General features: G+C 32.3%; 2 protein-coding genes across 2 annotated transcripts; one reads left to right on the top strand and one right to left on the bottom strand.

Moving 5' to 3' along the window:
- Nucleotides 1–211: 211 nt before the first annotated feature.
- On the bottom strand, nt 212–5,423 carry LOC133184702 (transmembrane protein 65-like). Its single transcript, XM_061319773.1, has 7 exons — nt 5,097–5,423; nt 4,962–4,997; nt 4,600–4,667; nt 4,290–4,344; nt 3,435–3,477; nt 2,908–3,013; nt 212–2,301 (listed from the first exon to the last, which is right to left on the bottom strand). Exons 1-7 carry the CDS (start codon nt 5,347–5,349, stop codon nt 2,236–2,238), a joined length of 627 nt encoding a protein of 208 aa, XP_061175757.1. The 5' UTR covers nt 5,350–5,423; the 3' UTR covers nt 212–2,235.
- Nucleotides 5,424–6,237: 814 nt separating this feature from the next.
- Nucleotides 6,238–14,207, top strand: LOC133184701 (palmitoyl-protein thioesterase 1-like). Its single transcript, XM_061319772.1, has 10 exons — nt 6,238–6,328; nt 8,643–8,752; nt 8,871–8,998; nt 11,200–11,270; nt 11,603–11,690; nt 11,808–11,822; nt 12,205–12,295; nt 12,418–12,516; nt 12,895–12,966; nt 13,301–14,207. Exons 1-10 carry the CDS (start codon nt 6,238–6,240, stop codon nt 13,427–13,429), a joined length of 894 nt encoding a protein of 297 aa, XP_061175756.1. The 3' UTR covers nt 13,430–14,207.
- The last annotated feature ends 188 nt before the right edge of the window (nt 14,208–14,395 follow it).

Here is a 14,395-nt window from a genome sequence, read left to right as displayed (position 1 = left end):
GATTCCATAATGAGTTTATCTTGAAACTCAAAATTAAAGTTCCGATAATGGTCCAAAGATACTAACTGACACAAATACCCATGGGCTCACCTAAGCACTTTGGCTGGAGAAAAGCAGAAATCAGTTCAATATTAAAAAGTTTAAATAAATAAGTGATCCCCCCCCCCCCCACCGACCAGGGGCAGGAAAGTGGGTTTTGATTTGAGCAAACTTGAATCTACACTACCTGAGGATGTTTCCATATGACTAATTATGCTGTTGTTGAGAACATTTAAAAAAAATTCCTATGTAAAAATTTGATCAGCCATTGTGATCCCACCCTACCCCCAGGGGTCATGATTTGAACAAAATTGAATCTACAATACCTGAGGATGCTTCCATATAAATATGACTAATCATGGCTCTGCTGATCTTGAGAAGATTTTTAAAGATTCTTCCTATTTATTCCTATGAAAAACATTGATTGCCCATTGTGGCCCTGCCTTACCCCTTTCTTGAGTGAGGGCATGACCCATCGTTTAAACAAACTTTTAAAAATCCCCTTTATCTAAGGATGCTTTGCAGCAAGTTTGGTTCAAATTGGCCCTAGCGGTTTGAGAAAAAGTTTAAAATGTGAAAAGTTTATCATACAACAGATGGATGCCAGACACCTTTCAATCATAAAAGCTCACTTGAGCCTTAGGCTCAGGTGAGCTAATAAAAGATACCAGACAATTAATGGTGGAGGGGTGATTTGTGTTGTTATGCTTGTACAAAAGAATTTGAAAGATTCCAAGAAATATAATCAATGTAACTAAAGTATTTCTTTGTGGGTATCTCAACTCAAGGAAAAGGTTGATGAATGCACCCAAAAAAAATTATTCATTGGTAAATTTGCATTTTTACTTTAAAAAAAGTTTTCTAGATATGACTTGTTAACAATACAGTTAATTCCAATAAAGTCCCTGGAATATACAGATATTGTGTACATAAAGTTTGGAGTTATTCTACCCTAGAATTATCAGTTTCTAAGTATCTCATTCATAGAGGTTGAAGTACCATATGTTGGTTTATAAAAAATACAAGTATAAGTTTATACCGGTATGCTATATATCTACATAAACTATATCTACGAGAACAAAATTCAAATATAAAGAATTAAAAAAAAATGATGCATACAATGCTACATGTATATGTATTTCTCGCACAAATGCTAAAGGCACACAGAAAATGAAAGACAAGGGGGGAAATGATATAGAAAAAACAAAAAATTAACAAATATATCTAAAAATAGACATTATAATGAATAATCACAATCAGCATTCATCCAAATTCTCAATTTCTCATATTCATGATCAATATGCATGTACATGTGCATGAACCTGCTCACAGGTGTAAATAAATTAGTATCTTTGTTCATCCTCAGTAAAATGGATCAAATGTATTAGTGGTTTAAAATATTCCTATTAATAAGCATACATATGTACTGTAATCGCCGTATAATCCCCCAAAATATACCAGTATACAGGAGAGAAATACCCTCTAAAAAATATTATGTTAGCTTAAACAACAAATTACTCTGAAATCTTTACATAAAAATTGTAATTTACATAGTGGAAAAAAAAACAAGTATCAATGATTCAATCTCATTTATATTTACAACATCCTTACTACAGTAAAACACACTTATAGCGAACACGCTTATAACGAATTGACGCTTTCAGCGAAGTGATTTTCATTCCCTGTGAGTTAACAATATATTGCAAACTTAACGTATATAACGAATTACGCTTACAACGAAGCAAAATCGTCCATTCCTGGCACTTCGTTGTAAGCATGTTTTACTGTACATGTAATGCAAAGAAACAGGGTAGTGGGTATTACATACAGCTGTTTATTACATACTATTCACTGAAAAAAAAATACACTAAGTTTTGATTACATTTAAAATTACATTCTCAAAACAACAATTAATTTGCATAAAGATAAGTTGGAAAATCATGAATCTATCTGATTACCAGTATCTCTACAGCTTTCCTGGGTACTGGCAAGCATGGCTTTAGCCTTTTTGATGTACAACTTACTCTGTACCAACTAAGAACATTTCTTGCATTCTAATTTATCATATCAGATATTAGACTTGAATAATAGTTTAAATTTTCCACAAAATTCTAGCTACCAGACGTTTCTACAATTCTAGGAACAAAATTTGGTTTTATGAACACTTTGCCTTGGGAGAGTCAGCAGATGGGTGGATCAAGAAGTGAAGAGGAGTGGAGCCATACCTATTAAACATCCTAGAGATATTCCTATTACTCTCCCCTGTAAATGAACACACAACTTAGCAAAGTGGAACAAACAAAATATAATAAATGAATCTGAACAGTACTTTTCAAATATTAATGCATGTACAACAGCAGGCATAAATTGCATTGAAGAGAAAAGGGTAATCAGTTAATTCATTTGCTCATATATCACTGCATTACATAACTAAGTTTACAGAGGAATATAAAATTTCACATGAATGAGCTGAAATGGGAAAACCAAAATCCCAAAACCTTCAAAATATTGAAATTTTATTGCTACATATGTTCATGTAATATTAGACATTTGGCATCACACTTAATACTGGTATCTGGACCCTCTACAGTTTTAATTGACATTCAATGCATAATTCATATATCATGAGCAAAAATGATATTTGTTATCTTATCTAGATTGTGAACTGGAGAAAGTGTTATTAATTATGTAAACTGAATGAATACATCAGGAAAAGGGCAGATAACTCCTGTTTCTTTATAAGATTTCACTAAATCAAATACATAAGTATTGCATTAAAAGGAATCAATTAATGTTACTTTTGAAATACAGATGAAAATACCGATGAAATTAGCTACATGTATATGTGCTATATATATCTCAACTTACTGAAGCCATGACAATCTTTGTCTTCCTCATTTCAAGTTGAGAGCTAGTGAGAACAGGCATGTGGATACCAAATCTTCTGCATACACTCTCTACTCTTACTGCCAGCCTAAACAATACATAAACATATCTAATATTTCTGACTTTTGTATAATGAATAAGTGAATATAATTCATGAACTGCCTTAAATCTTTTAATTGTCATGACAGCTACTAAGCTAGGCTACCTATGTAAATGAATTACTGTAAATGAGTCAATGTACTAAAAAATCCAAAATCCGGCCAAAACAAACATCTTGTAAAAATAAACAATAAATTGTGGACTTTTCTCTTAAGAGAAAACAGTTGATTATTACATGCTGTTGTTGAAAAACTATGTGATTTTGTCTGCTTCTTTAAATCCCTTATCCTATAGGAATCATGGACACAAAACTTTGTGGTTTACAATAATAGTGATAATTATTGATCAATGTTTGCTGCAAAACCTTGTCATACATACACCATGAAGGAGAGAATAAGAAAACAACATACCACATTCCACAAACATCAGAGACTAGATTTCCAAGAGCAGCCGCTGAAACATAAAAATTTCATGATGTAGCTTACTAAAATTAATTACTTTACATATCTCATCATTGTTGGTCATTTAAAATGTATTTTCAAACATGTGCTAAATCTTATGTGTTCTATTTTAATCATCTTCTGTCAGAAAGTAAATATGAGATGGGGATTGCTGTTAAGAAGATATTGATCCCTACTGAGATGTACATTATCTGTCTTCCTTCCCTTTAAAAATATGTTAATCTCAATCTCTTCTCCATAATGCTGTAGTAGCTTAGACTATATGGAACAAGGATATTGGTTTGGGTAGCTCAGTCGTTAGAGCACCTGACTAGTGATACAGGGGTCCAGGGTTTTGATTCACGGTATAGTCTTACATGTTCTTTATTCATTCCTCCTTTCCTACTACATATGGTGGGCAGTGCAGAGGGCTTTGTTTGGTTTACATGTGATTAATTCCTAACAAGGTGAACTTCTTGTGTGTCTTTGAGGTCAAAGACTGTTTCAGGAGGGAGGAATGTAGTAGTTTGAGCTATATGGACTGTGGATATTGGGGGTGGGGGTGGGGGGTGGTTCCCGGGTTTCATTCCCAGTCCAGCCATATATTTTCCTTATTAATTCCTCCTTTCCTACTACAGTGAAATGTTTAAGTTCCTTGATGTCAGATTTAAAAAGATGTTCTCAGTAGCAAAAATAAAATTCTTAGAGTTAGTCCATGGGCAAATAATTAATCTGTCTGTCAATGGGGAATATGAATTATTCTGCATGTAATTAGACAGCTCTGTGGGTTGGATTGCAAAAGAAAGATTCATTAATCATCTTTACCTGCCATAGTAGATATATGCAACAACTGGCCAAATTCATATTCTATGAAGTCACCCTGTAAAAACATTTAGACATTTTTCTTTAATGAATTATTTTACTAATGCAAGGTCTTATGGCACAAGTTAAAAAAGTAAAACTTTGTCTTATATTCTTTTGAAAAAAAGAGTGATTCTTATAAATTGAGAAAAAGAGTGAGTCTTATAAAGTCAATAAGTAAAATAATTTTGGGGATTCTTATAAATACTTGCTTCTAAGTTCACCAGTAATGAACAACTTTAAATTTATATGAATACATATACAAGTCACTTACAGCTAAAATCATGATGCAGTTATCAAAAAAACCAAAGCCTACAAATGGCCAAAACCCACACTGGAATGCTGAAGAAAACATTAACACAATTAATTTATAAAATCTGCAGCTGAGCTGTCCATATAAAATACACAGTAGCTAAAATGTACTGAAGAAAATATTCTGTAGAGAGGGAAGAGAGACTGTCCATTCAATAATTAATGTTAATAAGTTTACTAGAGTAAGGAAATTAAGTTGTCATTTGAATTTGATAACTTAATGATAAAATGTCTAACTCCTGTGTCTATGATGAGTTAATTAAACAATGATCACAGTAATAGTCACGACATAAATAAAAGATGTTACAATTTCTAGCATTTCACCTGTTAAAAGCTGGCCAGCAGTTGGGGGAATAGGACCTATAACGAGAAAACACATCAACTTTATGGTGCAAAAAAAGTGTTTTATGAACACGTGGATTTGTTTACATCAGAAACCACGCCCCTTAATTAACTGACCTTGGGTGTTTTCCGTCTGTTCTATAGTTTTCTTGAGTTCCTCGTATAAAAGTTGACGTTCGGTAGGTAAAAGAGTATAAGTAAAGTCTTTGGCTGTTGCCTCGTCACTGATCTTCCCCAGGACAGGTCTGTTGCTCATGTACACGTGGGACTGTTTATTAGCAATCCACGTCCGCGCTGACCTCATTACTAAATAACTATTCATTCGAGGTTTATACACAAAACTCAACGTCTCTACGAATTTTCTCGACATATTCCCACAGCAATGAAATCAAATTCGAAGAAAGAATAATCACTTTTGCAATATTTCTTGGTCACTAGAAAAAGACGTCACTCTCCTATCAAAAGTTTTTAAAATTAGTTAACTTGTACAACAAACATTTCGGAAATAAGTCATTTGATCAGTTGATCGAGCAATCAATACAATACGCGTAAGTTATCTTAAACACTTAGTATGCTTAAAGGGTAACACCAATATACTCGCTTTCTCACGGCTGATAAATAATTCACAGATCGCTTAAATTACAATATTAACCGCAAATATCTTTGTTACCGATGTGACATTGATTTTTTTTTGCGTATAATTATTGTAACGACCATTTTTCCGGCTGCATCGTTCTCCAAACAATACTCGCTTACTGACGTGTTTTTATCAACTGCTATAGTGTAGTTTTTTTTATTGCAAAAAGAGTACATGTTGGATGAAAAGGATTGGCAGTCACTTGCGTCGAGTCCTCTTTGCATCGCCGTTTTGATCGAAGAGAACAGATGGTACTGAGATAATCCATACTGTATACCATGTATACCGCATAGCTAAAATAAGAAAGATAACATCAGAAAAGCTTATTTTTATCATTTTAATAATCCAAGTCATATTTCCTTCCTGCAACATCTATATATTATAGGCAATAGGAAGAAGATGATAACGGTCCGTCGGTCTCATTGGGCCAAGATTGGCCACTCATATTTAAACAAAAAATGACAAATTTGTAGAATAATTCACATAATAAATTAGCATACTACTTTTTAACCAAGGCTTCAGGGTACATTCTATGAATGTCCATAGATCTTTATATTTTCCCGCTAAATAAGTTAGTAAGTCACATGATATTTTATCTTCCTTTATCATGTGACTATTAAAATGGTGGACATGAGAAGAGTGTTGTTCCTGGCATTTTGTCTTGCCATGGCATTGGCAGGACCAACTCCAGTCGTTCTTTGGCATGGAATGGGTAATGGTTTTAAATTCGTTGTGCACGCCTAATTAGATCAAGTGAAGAGCAGGACGTACAGTGTGTGTATTTATTTTCAGTGCTGTGCACTCATAAGTAGAAAGTGACATTCATTTGAAGCAAATCATAAGAGTCATACGTAGTGGATTCTGTCCCCTTCCTCCCCACAAAAAAGCAAAACGCAACCCATCCATCCCGGAAGTTTATACGGAGATTCAGTTGTTGTATAATGTATAATAAATGCAGAAAAACTTAAAACTTTTATTTAATCTAATACCCTTTGAATTTCCTCAGAAAAATAGATTAATATGTTTAACAATTTAAGGGCTAAAAAGTTAATAAGTGCGTCAGAAAGAAAGTCATGAAATCAATGGAAAAGAAAAACTGGAAAGTATGTTTTATTTTATCTACTTCAATTATAATTTTGGGTAGCAGAGAAATTATTAAATAATTAAAATATTAAAGATAAATATTATACTTAATCAGGATAGGCAACTTCTTCAGCACCAGATTTATTTTCCAACATACATCACACACAACATTACAGGGTTTTTTTCAAACTCTGAGGTTTATTTCCAGTAAAAAGTTTGTTTTCTCTTGAATGTAATCTGTCTTTTTTGTGAATTTTGATTTTAATAAATTTTAAAGCATGCCTTGTAAAATATATACTGTATAGGGGATTAATTTCACGGGTTGTAATTTTCATGTTTTTCTCTACTCTGACACGATCGCGGTTTGTTGAATTCGCAGAATTGGTATATAATGAAAGTTACCTCTCTTGTCTATATCCGTTTAATCCATAGCATAGCTGGAACAACATTAATCAGCATTAGATATTCACTTCACGAAGAACAGGTTAAGTCTACATAAAATAGTTAGATTTAATAATTAATTGTCGATTAATTAAAACAAGTGCAGTTAATAAAAGTCCTTGACTATAAATGTCGAATGACTTTCTATACTATTACGATGAGTGCATGTACACCCCAAGATCTTCTTCCGAAGGGATAATATATCGCGACGAAAAACCACTGGACGATAAGAAATTTGTTAATGTAGGTCAACGAAATAATATCCTTCCACATCTTCAGCAAGTTCGATAGTTATTTGAATAATTTTTAAAAACCAAATTAAAATGTCAATAAAAACTAAAACGCATGATAATGCAGGTAACAAATATACATGTGGTAACATAGTTATGCACACATAATAAAAACCCATGACCCACATGTTTTGATTGATGAAACATGAAGCATTGGCTATTAAAACAGCTTTTTATCAAATATGGGTTATCATCTGCTGATTTGAATTAAAGAAAAGCGTGATAATTAAAATAATTGAATGACAAGTACGACTCGTAATACGGAAATGACCATGTACTGCACGTATATATACCTATTATAGTCTATTCTCAAATTTCCAAATATAACATGGAGGTTATTGAAAACTTATTCACTGTTTCTTGAGTTCACAGATTTATTAACACCGCGAATATAGCGAATATTAACACTGCGAGTTATTTTCCCCTTATACAGTAATTTAAATATAAAGCAAACAGCCACTAAAGTCTCCCAAATACTGCCAATCATGGGGGTGACTTGATTTTGAATATACCATGTAATTAAACTAAGATAAGCAGTAAAAATAGTGCTAATAACAAATTTTGAATAACTTTTTTGATTGATATAAAAAGGTTTTGTTCTGATATATTTGATAACATTAGAGGCAAATTATATTTAAATCTTGCTGAACTTACGAGATACTGTGAGACTTAAATTGGGAGAGTTGCTTTAGTAGATAAGTCCCTATTTTGAGCAGATTAATCTTAGCAACCTTATGCCCAATTACATGTAGCAAACTGTAATGTATCTTTGATGTCTTCTATATAACAATCAACTAAAAAAGAACAAATATGTGAAACACAATCAGAACACAGATATGTTCTTCTTTCACAAGTTAATGTATAAAAGTTATGTTACCCAAGTGACCTATTATCTCACTGTCATGTCAGTTTTGCTCTCCATATGACATGTAATTTATTGTGAGGTGATCATCAGGAGTTTATAAGTAAAGTAAATGTAAGATACATGTACAGGGATGGAGAAATAAGATAGATATGTATTTAGGGTGCATATTACGTGTATTTTCAAGATATAAGTAGATGACAGGAAAAAGTGTCTTAGCTATATATAAACTTAAGTTGACTGTTGAATATATAAAATGTATTAAAAAAGAAAAGCATAATGAATTTTGAATATATTTTATTAGTTTATTGATGAATGAATCAGTTGTATATTTCTATGTATGTTGACAGGTGACAGTTGCTGTAACCCTCTTAGCATGGGGTCCATAAAGGGTCTGATTGAAAAACAGGTCAAGGGAGTTTATGTGAAATCTCTGGAGATTGGAAATAATATTGTTGAGGTTAGTGATTAAAAATAAACAACTAAATGTAGTTTTGTTATCTTCTGATTGAGTTCAGATGTTTACAAAACACATTTTCATGAAAAGAATTAAAAAAAAAAATCATAATTTTGTTTAGGATACAGAGAATGGATTTTTAATGAATGTGAATCAGCAGATTGACCTTGTGTGTGGTCAACTCTCCAAGGACTCTAAACTTCAGTCTGGCTACAATGCCATTGGATTCTCCCAGGGTGGACAGTTCTTGTGAGTATCATGTTACATTAACATATTTAGTGAAGACCACTCCATGTACAAAGTCATACATAGAGTGGACACAGAGGCACTTATAATGAATTTTTCCTCATAGTATAACAATACAAGGTATCTAAACTCCAAGTTACAAGGAGTATCCCCCTCCCCAAAGTTGCAGTCATTTACCCTTTCAGAGAAAACACATCAGGAAACTATTGAATACCATTCTCTTCTAATACTATATCATTTATCTACAAAACCATATATGGCATGCTTGTCTTTATTTTCTTTTATCTCCATAAACAGCATCCAAACATTGCTCGCTAACTGGAAAATTCATTTCACAAAAATTTAATCACAATATCTTAATATTGCAATTAATGAATATATTGTTTCTACTTTCGTTTTCCATAAATCATCTACAATATTTTCATGATGTAATTCAAAAATCCAAATAGATATTCTGACAACTGACTTAGTACATAGCACTTGGGATATGTGATAAATAATTCAGTTTTAAATTATCAGAGGGGTCGGGAAAAGGGGCTAAAGTATTCAGCTGAAGTGGAAACATCCTTTCATGAAGTTATTTTGATATTGATAATTTTCATTTTTTAAAAATTAAGTTTTCCTGCATCCACTAGCTTGCATCATTTTAATTCCACATTATATGTACTTCACTTATTTTAAATATATAAAATATATATTACTGGTATATTTGGTACAAACATACTGACTTGGTGATAACCTACAGCCTCTCCACTTCTGTATAAGACTATAGGTGTACTTCTTTCCCATGAAGTATTTAAAAACTAGAAATTATAATTTATATATGTTGCTCATAATGCTATGATTTTCTTTTTATAGTGTATGCATATATATGTTTTATGCATGTCTTCCTTGAACAAAAGAAAAGGATTTAAAAAATAGACATTTATAATATACATGTACCCAGTACTTGATATTCTAAATAGTATTCTTTATTTTATATGACATCCACAAGTTTTTATTTTACTATCGATTACAGGTACTTAATGTTACTGTATAGTCAAAATTGCTCTGGATTGACATGAAATTCTCTATCTAATAGTCAGAAAATACTGCCAGAGGACATGGCATGGACTCTTAGTGAACATGTAATTATGGGAGATAGGATCATTTCTGTTGAAACTAGAGATTACCCTGGTAGTCATTAATACTCAGAAAATCAATATCTGTACCATTTGAGAAGTTTTACTGTCAAGGTTCTACAAATTTTCATTAATCACAGACATTCTGTGTGATGTACGACTATTTATAAGATTTATAGAGATGAAGAATTTTAAATACTTGTTAACTTTTCAAAATCTTCACAGAAGTTTCATTTTTAGTTAGCAAACAATTAATTTGTCCCCCGCTTTCAGGAAATTGCATGGACATTAAATGTGATTCATCTTCTGTCCATCCATCTGTCCATCTGTCAGTAACAAAAACTTAAATTTTGGTCAAAATGTTTGAATGAGAAAAGATATGGCTTTTATATTTCAATGTGCATTACCTGTGACAAGACCTTTCAAAATGTACAATGGTTTTTTTGACCTCTTGACCTTGAAGTTTGACCTACATTTCAAAAAAAATTTAACTTTAGTAATAACTTCTGAATGGAAGAAGATAGGGCTTTCATATTTCACATGTGCATTACCTATGCATTACCATTGAGCTATCCAGGTCAATATCCATGAACCAAATGCCCAAATTACTACATTCTTTCCTCTTAAAATAGTCTTCCCACCAAGACACACACACCTTTGTCAGGACTTAGTAAATACATAAATAATGCCTGAACAATGTCAGCCACAACACCATCTGTAGTATGGAAAGCAGGAATGAATAAACTTATTTATTATCTTTTGATTTCTAAACTATTTTCAAATTGTCTGAAATAATATATAAACCAAAAATCATGACATCAGCAGTTCAAGTGATTTGCAATTTAGGATTATACAGGAAATACATCCTCCAGAATCTTGCACAAATGTCTTGTAATATGCCCCTATGTTTGTGAGAAAACTTCATAAAGTAACAAATATTTTAATCAAAAATTCTTTTGAAAAGTTATATTTTTGAGGAACATGTTGTCTGACCTTAATAGAGTTAAACTAATCATAATTAAAGTTAAATGTTATATTTCAATATTTTGATTTGCATATTTATGATTTTGTTACACATTGCAGAAGAGCAATAGCTCAGAAGTGTCCAAATCCCCCCATGCTGAACCTCATCTCTGTAGGGGGCCAACATCAAGGTAACAATTTTAATGGAAAGTTAACATAATTAAGAGTTGTCTCCCTGGATGATAAAATGTCTAAATTATTTTAAAGAAATTAAAATTTTCAAAATTGGTAAAATGAAAGCTATCCCAAACACTTTCTGCTCTTTTTCCAATACAGTGTACTTCTGAGAGTGACAGTTTGCATGATTATTAATCAAACCTGATGTATTGTAATAAACCAAAAAAAAATATCAAAGGATAAATTATTGAAGTGAAGGTATTGAAGTGTTGATCTACTGACCTAAAAAAAACTAAGACAAATTTAGATCATGAAAATTAATAATATTGTGTGATTTCATGTTTAGGTGTGTATGGATTTCCCCGTTGCCCTGGTGATAATAGCACACTGTGCGATATTGTCAGAAAGCTGCTGAATTTAGGTGCATATAACAGGTCAGTTTCCCTTGTTAATATTCATCTCATTTTTATAAATCAATGAATTAAAATTTATTGCATATTTTGCTGGTTTGATAATATAAAAACTTAGATATATTTTGCTTCTCCTTTCAGTTTTGTTCAAAACAAGTAAGTACCAAGTCATTTTTTCAAGCTCCCCCCCCCCCTCCTTCCCCCAAGAGCTGCAGCTTCTGTACCATATATTAATTATCACTCATCAGCAATTCCTAAATAAGACTCTGCCTTGTATGACAAAGCTTTTGATTTTTTTTACTCAGAACTTTTTAAAAATATTAAAGGGGGGGGGGGGCATGATTCCAAGTTCCTGCATGTTACAAAACAGTTTCATTGTGAATAATGGAAAGATATATATATATATATATATATATACTCTGTGGAAATACATTGTAGTAATAAAGATACACATTGATTGCATTCCATTTCGAAGGTTGAGTAAATATTATACCACAATAATTTCTCTTATTTACTATGAAGTCCTGGCTTGTTGTAGTCTTGTCCAAGCGGAATACTGGCATGACCCTCTCCAAGAGGAGGAATATAAATCGAAGAGTGTGTTCTTAGCTGACCTGAATCAGGAAAATGTAAAAGTCTTTATTTCAACAGACTTTAAAAACTACATGTTACTTAACTTTCAAATATAAAAGCTTCAATGAATAAAAAAACAGAATACCATTCTGCAATATTTTATATATATAAATTACAGAAGAGAAATGAGACCCAGAAGAACAATTTGCTGAAGCTGAAGAATTTTGTGCTGGTGAAATTCTTACAAGATGAGATGGTGGACCCTAGGGACAGCGAGGTAGGGACCTGTCATTGGTACCCTGATGTTTGGTATGGAAATTTATCTGAAATAAGGTGTGCCAGATAAAAAAATAAATCTTGTGTGATAATGTGCAGTCAAATAAGTTGATGTTTTATCGAGATGCAAATTTAGCAATTTAGCCAAAAAATTGGTGTGTAAATTATTTAGCAATAAGAAATTTTAGCAATTGACAATACCTTGCAAGATAGCCTTATCTCCTTGGTGCTGAATGAATTGTTAGCGATACGCAGATTTAGCAATCACAACACCCCTGCTAACTCAGACTATTTGGAAACTATAATCTTAGAATTTAAATTTGAATACTGTAGTTTAATTGGATTTTACTTCTGAATTGTAAAAAAAACTTCATTTCAGTGGTTTGGCTTCTACAAACCTGGACAAGCAAAAGAACTCTTCACCCTTTTTGAGTCACCACTCTATCAAGAGGTAATTAACAGTGAAAATCAATGAAATCAAGTATTTGTTTTCTTATCTATAATTCCACCCCTCCCTATTAAATGTGTATTATAAGCTTAGTATTTTCTTTTGTCCCAGCCTGAGACAAGATAATCAGATTTTCATCATTTAAAAATAATGTGCATACTGGAAACTGGAAGAGACAATTCCATTTAAAAAAAAAAAAAAAGAATAATGTTATAGAGAAGTTACCCTGATTGCCTTCTTGATTATTATCATATAGACATGAGATATCATTTGTGATGATGAAGAATCAGCCTACTAGCTTATTAACCCATGCTAATTTCACCTTTCAATCACATAGGATTGGCTGGGATTGAAGACGATGAACAGTACTGGTCGCCTCCACTTTCTGGCCTCTCCAGGTGACCACCTACAATTTACAGAGCAGTGGTTCATTGACAACATAGTCTCCAAGTTCCTCAAGGGATAGCTCCTGCACTGTCAGTTACCATAAAGGAGATTACAACTGATACAGCAATTCATCAATGCTCTTCAAAAACCTACTCCCAAGTTTTCCCTCTGTTGATCAGTAGATTATTTCCCTTGATTTAAAATGAATAACTTAATATGATTCATCTTTGTACAGGCTTTGTACAGGCTACAGGAGGTATTTTTCAATTTATTTATCAAGTTGCTTTGATAAACTTTGTTTTTTTAGTTTAACAAAGTTAATTTGTATGTCACATTTACTGAAAAGTCCATGTTGTTTTGTGATCAAGTCTTTGTATGATTTAATCCTGTATGGTCATCCACAGTAATTATTGATCATTTTGAATGTTTTCATTTGCTTTTTATGTATTCATTGAATGAAACAAACTCAGCTGACACATCACAATATTTGCAGTACCGTTATATATGGTTTTCCCGCTATTCTCCACCAATTCATGCAGGGTACTAACTGTACTGCAAGTACAGCATATAATAATAATTTTAAAAAGGCATTTATCTTGTGAAAAATATCAACATATGGTGTATTCAGTGGATAAATTCCCAACACAAAAAGTATTGTTGTGTCATCTATGTTAAATGCTTATCTTTGGTGTATCATGTTACTTAAATTGTCTTTCCTGTGCTATAATTTGTCCGTTGAATTTTTTTATTTGAATATTTGTATGATTAGAGATTGTAAGAGTGATATTTATCAGTGTCCTGAATTTGACACAATATGATTGAGTATTCATGTTTATCAAATAAAAACTATTTTCGTAGTACTTTCTTTCAATTCTACATGACTGTATAACAGGAAAGTAAGATTGCTTATGACCGAGGTCAAGTTAAAATTCAACTTGCAGAAGAATTTCTGAAATGCAACATTGCCTATCGTAAATATTTAAAGGCAGAGAAATAAGCACCTCCTCCAAATTTACCTGGTCTAGGGACCCCCATCAATCAAGCA

Source organism: Saccostrea echinata, unplaced genomic scaffold (genome assembly GCF_033153115.1).
Source record: "Saccostrea echinata isolate AGI-Se365-2 ecotype Australia unplaced genomic scaffold, CSIRO_AGI_Sech_v1 ptg000010l, whole genome shotgun sequence".
NCBI lineage: Eukaryota > Metazoa > Mollusca > Bivalvia > Ostreida > Ostreidae > Saccostrea > Saccostrea echinata.
Note: the sequence above shows the minus strand (reverse complement) of the source record. Positions and strands in the feature narration are given on the sequence as shown.